General features: G+C 45.2%; 1 protein-coding gene across 1 annotated transcript; it reads right to left on the bottom strand.

The window, feature by feature from the left end:
- Nucleotides 1-2,664: 2,664 nt before the first annotated feature.
- Nucleotides 2,665-3,656, bottom strand: LOC146865765 (uncharacterized protein F54H12.2-like). Its single transcript, XM_085640193.1, has 2 exons — nt 3,456-3,656; nt 2,665-3,303 (listed from the first exon to the last, which is right to left on the bottom strand). The coding sequence occupies exons 1-2, from the start codon at nt 3,654-3,656 to the stop codon at nt 2,665-2,667; spliced, it is 840 nt and encodes a 279-aa protein (XP_085496319.1).
- Nucleotides 3,657-6,038: the final 2,382 nt, after the last annotated feature.

The raw sequence follows: 6,038 nt of genomic DNA, 5'->3' as shown, positions 1-6,038 counted from the left end.
GCGTTCATCCCCAGGATAACGGGAGAAATGTCGCTAAGCGACATTTTTCCTATTATCAAGCCTCATGCAAAGCAGCATAGTGACAGGAAAAGTGCGATAACCTCTGTTATCGCTACTTTCCTTACGCCCGCTTTGAAACTGACTTAGCCATGATATCCTATGGAAGGTGGATATCATGGCTAAGTATGTGAGGCCCTATCAGCAAGCTATCGCCAAACTTCCTGGGATTATCGCTGGGTTTCCAGCGATAATCTCACATTTGGCAGTTAGCGCTAGGATTTTTATCACTTTTGAGATAAGCGTTGCTAATAGCATGCTATCTCAGCGATAAAAATCCACGCTAGCCGGTGATAATTATCCTAGCGCTAAGTGCGCTTAGCGATAATTATCGCCGGTTGTTGCTGATATGCCCCTAAGAAAGTCCGGATCTTGAAACCCAAGATGCCTCAAATGACAAAAAAAGTCAGGGTCTTGAAACCCAAGACGCCTCAAATGACAAAGACGGTCGAATACATAGACCCTTTTCAAAACATCACATTGGCCTCCATGTGTATGTCCATCTACAAACACGTTTTTAAGACCAAAAAGTATCACTCTAGTGCCGCCAGACCTCTATAACGGCAAACAGAAACGTTATTCAACCCCCTCGATCCGTTAGCTCATGTACGTTTCTGAGAAGGAAGACATGCATATTCAGCATGCCTTACAGGGTGGTGAAAACCGAGTGGGTTCCTATTACCCGGATGGGTACGCTGTAATTAAGGGAGTGCCAACGGCCTTTGAATACAATGGCTGTTTTTACCACGGTTGCCCTCAGTGTTACAAGCCCCACGAGTTTAACAGACTGCTGGGTGCCAAATTTGAACACTTACACAGATGTACTCTGTTTAAGGCCCAGTATGTTGAAAAATGTGGCTTTGCTATGAGGGTTCTTTGGGAGCACGAGTGGTTAGAGATGCTAACAACCAATAACGAACTCTGCTCTTTCCTTCAGAGTCGTGAGTCACCAGAACCCCTTCATTGCTGGGCATAGCTATACCCCTAATTACAAGCCTCCTCACGGGCCGGTGATGGAGCATACCTCAAAGAAGTATTTGGTTCCAAGACAGCAGCTGGAACATTTGGGCTCTTCTATGGACAACGCCTGGGATATACGGCGAAATGAGACTCTACGATTGGATGCTGAAATTAAAGACATTTTGAACCGGGCAGATCTAAATCCGTACGACAAAGCTAACCTTTACACCAAAACCCTTAAACAATTTCTAAGCTCTTACAAGCAGTGGGATGCCGAACAAAAAAACAAGCTGACTCTGTATACCCCGGACTCTGAACAGCAACCCGCACCACCGACTGCTCCGCAACTCCAGCAGCCTCAACCGGCCCCTGCAACATCCTCAGATATCTTTGTTGACGACCTCTTAAAAAATATAAGTCAGAGGCACCAGGAGGGCAGCGCAAATGCTCCTGAGTAAACTAGCCGCTTCTAAAGACCTAACAGCGTGGAATGAACGAGGCAAATTTCTCTACAAGGGGCGGTCGGTTGTTGGGTCACACATGTACGATTTAGTCAAAGGTCTCACACATCCCAAAATCCTAACACCGCAAAATGCTCCTAGAGGTTGGAAGCAGTTTCCGCTGCGCACATGCCGAGCTTAACATCCCTTCCACACTCGTGGGTAATAACGAGCACGCCACCTGCTTGAAAGTTTGAAGGTACCCCTTCCGCCTTCGCCACCCTCCTCTGACATTTCACGGCTATCACCCTCTTGGAGCACCACGCCTACGCCGGCTGTGCAGAGAAAAAGGCCACGGACCAAACCCGTTACATGGATTAATCCTTCCTTAAAGTTTCTACAGACTTTCTTTTTTTTTTAATAACTGTACCTATCACATGTATAGCCGTGTATGGTTTTCTACATATATTTCTATAGTAGAGGTTATCCTTGTAATGCCCAACCTACATAACTGTTTGTAATAAACACTATTATAACTTTTCAACCCCTCTCAGCCGTCTTTTAAAAACATTTTTGAATTATGGTGCATGTGTAAGCATTGAAATACAGAGTCTGGATGCCTGTTTTAACAAAATACCTTTATTTTAGACGTTCATCATTAAACGTACATAAGTTAAAAACCCTTACAATTTTGGCAAACAACACATTCTGTTTTCACAGGTCTGACCGATGCCCTTGTGTTTTCTTTTACATATTTCACAACTAGACTATCATTGCTAACAAGGTCCCTCGAATATAGATTTAAGAAATTTCTAAACGGCACACCCTCCGACATTTTACTGATAAAATAAATACAGTGTTCCCTGCATGTCATGGCTACCGAATCCTGAACCCTCACCTTATTATACACTACCCGCTCTGTGACTTTTTTCACAAACTTGAATATGGGTTGTGTATAGATACTGTGCTCAGCGAACTCTGCTGTACTGTCAAACACTGTAACCTTGTCACTATCTATCAACACTGCTGCCCAGTCTGTTCCATCCCTGTAATGTGAATCTGTGTTAAAGACTAGGGTGCGTGGCCTTTCTGACCCTATTTCAGGTGTTAGCCCATCGCTAGGGAAAACACCTAAAAAGTATTTCCTAGCATAATTATGCTGGCTTAAGAAGTCACGTATCTGCACAGTGTCCATTTCACAAATGTTTTAAAGGTAGTCAAACAAAATTTGTCTGGCGTGGTTGATCTGTATGATGCTGTTGAATACCGAAAATACGACCATGTTCACATTCGTAGGCAGCGGATTACTGAATCGTATTTCAGCTTTTAGATTTCCGTTGTTGACCAGGTTGTAGTGATCGCCGTCTTCCATATCGGATGTCAGGTCGAATGTGAACAGCATGTATCCAGCCCCACAGCCTTCTCTTGACACGGCTACACCACAGTCCCTTTGATGCTTCCCTGTTATCGAAACCAGCCCCTGATATTCCCTGATGTAGTTGGAGGTTATAAAATAGGGGGTGTACGGTTTTGCAGGAATCACATTGCCCTCGTGGACCAGCGCCGCATAGTTGATGTTGTAGTGTCTAAAATTGAAGGGGTTTGAGGTATAGGTGCCGCTAAAAGCTGTACTGTCCACAAAACAGATGATGATGAGTTTGGGCAGCTGTCTCAGAAATAAATTCTGCTGCTGGGCTAATCGGGTACCTGCGGGGATGCTGAATACCTTCAGAGCTACTCTTTCCACTGCGTACTTGGCGCTTGATATTTGTAAAGCGTCGGCGTGCGCTAATCTACAAACAGGCTCGCGGACAGGATGTCCAGTTTGTACTGGTCTGCATCCCCGCTGAGGAGACAGAATTAGTCCTTGTTGCGAGTGAGTTTGATCTTAAGATCAATCCCATTGATGAGCAGTTTATCTTGGAAGAAGAGGTCTGAATGTATGCGGCCCAGAAGGTCAAAGTTGCGACTGCCTGCTGCAAGCCGTGCCCTTTTTACAAAACCATGATTGGGACCGTCCAACACCGTGACTTCAAAGTTGCTGTATGTATCCTTGTAGAAGAGCCCCGTTGAAAGCTGCGTGTCTAGGGTGTCGCTGCTGTAGTTTAGAATGCTCTCAAGGTAGGCTCTGTAGGCATACATTTTATCGCTCTGTGTGATGAGACAATCGCCCTGGGTGATGTCCACCTGATTAAACATGGTCGCTAGGGGATAAGCGATCGTCGCCACTCTAGCGGCTGCTGCTATGTCGGACCCATCCGCTTTTACGATTTTACACATAAGATACAGCAGCGTGTTGTTGAGATCCAAATACATATCCGTGGACCCTGACACACAAAACTCTATAGGGGCCAGAGATGTCAATGCGGCTAAAGGCGATACCTGCATGACAAAGCTGTTTTTGATGCTCGTCTGCGTGGGTTTTAGAGTAAACAGGTCTAACTCTGATTTGGCGCATTCGCCAGATGCTCAATGTACAAAGGCCATGGTTTAGTTTACGATGCTTTAAAAAATATTTACTTTAGAGCCGTTTCTCTTCTTCGCAGCTCTCTTCCGTCTTGGAGCTCTTCTTTTCTGAGGGTGTTTTGAAGAACTCCTCCTTTTTTTATAGGGGGCCGGTGGTCCCCTGCGTCTCGAAGCACGGCGCTTCCTTTTAACACTCGCGCGCGGCTTGTACACCAGCCCCGATCCATCTTGCGATTATTTGTTCATGCGCTCTGCAACCGCCGAAGTAACAGACCCCACCTCGTCTTGGGCAATATTCGTAGCAGCCGCCTTAACATGCAGTTTTGCAATTTCATAGCCTCTTCTCAAGATCGCCATAGCTCTTCTAAACAGACTACGGAAGAAACCCCCTAAACCAGCCCCGTACATAACAGGAGACCCTGGAAAATACGGAGGACCTCCATATCCGGCTTGGCTTCTGTAATAGTCCCTGTACATAGCAGGGTCCCCGTATGTTTTCACGACCACCATGATGCCTGTTTAATAACCACTGTCGCGTCTCGGCCTTAAATGAAGCTTAACAACAACTTTACCGTATTTAAAGGTCACAGGCTCTGACTGATCATCGTAGATCATAATTGAAATAGTGTCAAAATGGTTTTTATAAACTGCGACGTAGTCGGGTTTGTTAAATTGAATATTGACCATCGTATTATTTCCGCCCTGTACATTCACCCATCTTAACAACGGCGGGTAACTATCACCGATCCTCTGGGCCTCTACAATATCGCTATACACATAGAGCGTATAGAACCCACCGTTAATATCCGGGCACGTGTGATCCTGCTCAGCCGTACTTTTCGCATGCTGCACTGTGCCTAAAACCCTTCTTAATTTACCAGAGCAGTTAAACACGGTATTGTGGCTTGGTGCTTTAAGAAACACTTTTCTTCTCACGGTGTCTAGCGACAGGTGCATATTCGTATATGTCTCATTGCTGGCTATGGATTTGTTGATGGCGTCGACAACACTTGAAACGTTTGGGTAGTAGCCGTATGGGAAGCCAGCATGTACGCTCAGGGGGTCCTGCTCCCGTTTTATGTTAAACCAGGCTTCGCTCTGTGTAAATGTATTCCATGTTCTCGGGTATTGGATTTCTGTTAGGGCTACCTCCCAATCCCCTTTCAGGTCCACCAGCTTAGCCAGTTTCACGGTATAATTAGAAATCTGGTTGTCAGGGAACATGCCCTTAGAAGCGTTGGATGGTAAGGTAATATAAAAGGGAGTTGTCTCCATCTTATCAGCGGCTTTTAGGGAGCCTTTAGGGAGCTGGCCAACACCCAACTGTGGGACATATTATCAAGCACGGCATTAAAATTATCGCCGCTTTAGCGGCAGAAAACTGCCTCTAAAGCGGCGATAATAGGCTTGATAATATGCCGCAGAGAATTACAATAGAGGCCCATGTTGACACCAGAACATGGGCTTCTATGGGAATTCTTAAGGGCATATTATCAAGCCCATTATCGCCGCTTCTTGATAATATGCCCGTTAAATTTCTCTGGCCAGCCCCTCAATTTGACATATGCCTGGCTGTTAGCCCCTCTACCTTTCCTTTTCAGAACCTTTTCAACCCTATACACACAGTTCGGATCATCAGGTACCATTTGTAACTCTTCCTTGTAAAAGATCCCAGACACCGCTTCCCCATCGTAGTCCTTTAACCTGTAAATATACAGCCCTTCTTTAAGCTCCACACTTTCCACTATAAATATTTTGTCGCTAAAAGTCTGTTGGTAGCCCTTCGTAAAGACCCCTTTCAATTTTGAAATCCTCACGTGATCACCTTTTTTAAAAATAGGTTTCTTCACCTTTGTAGCGAAATTACGCCCGTACACAGTTCTCCAAACAGCGAAAGAATTACTAGGAGTCACCTCTACGGGGTGTTGTGTGCCGTAAAATTTTGCCACATCTTAGACTTTGAAGTTCTGTTAAACCGTTCTACAACCGCTGCGTTTACCTCCGTGTGTGTTACAAAATGTTGAACACCGTGGTGGTTTAATCATTTCTGAAATGCCTTGTTTAAGAATTCTTTACCGGCGTCTGTTTGTAGTTTTTGAGGAATTCGGCCCTTCT

This window comes from Triturus cristatus, chromosome 2_1 (assembly GCF_964204655.1).
Source record: "Triturus cristatus chromosome 2_1, aTriCri1.1, whole genome shotgun sequence".
Taxonomy (NCBI): domain Eukaryota; kingdom Metazoa; phylum Chordata; class Amphibia; order Caudata; family Salamandridae; genus Triturus; species Triturus cristatus.
The sequence above is the reverse complement of the archived record's forward strand: the minus strand, read 5'-3'. Positions and strand labels throughout refer to the sequence as shown.

What these genes read in the sequence shown, in the direction of transcription:
- LOC146865765 (XM_085640193.1), bottom strand. Translation starts at nt 3,656, where the DNA reads ATGTTTAATCAGGTGGACATCACCCAGGGCGATTGTCTCATCACACAG. An exon ending in ACGGTCCCAATCATGGTTTT is followed by an intron (nt 3,304 to 3,455) that starts GTAAAAAGGGCA and finishes CTGTCTCCTCAG; the next exon opens with CGGGGATGCAGACCAGTACA.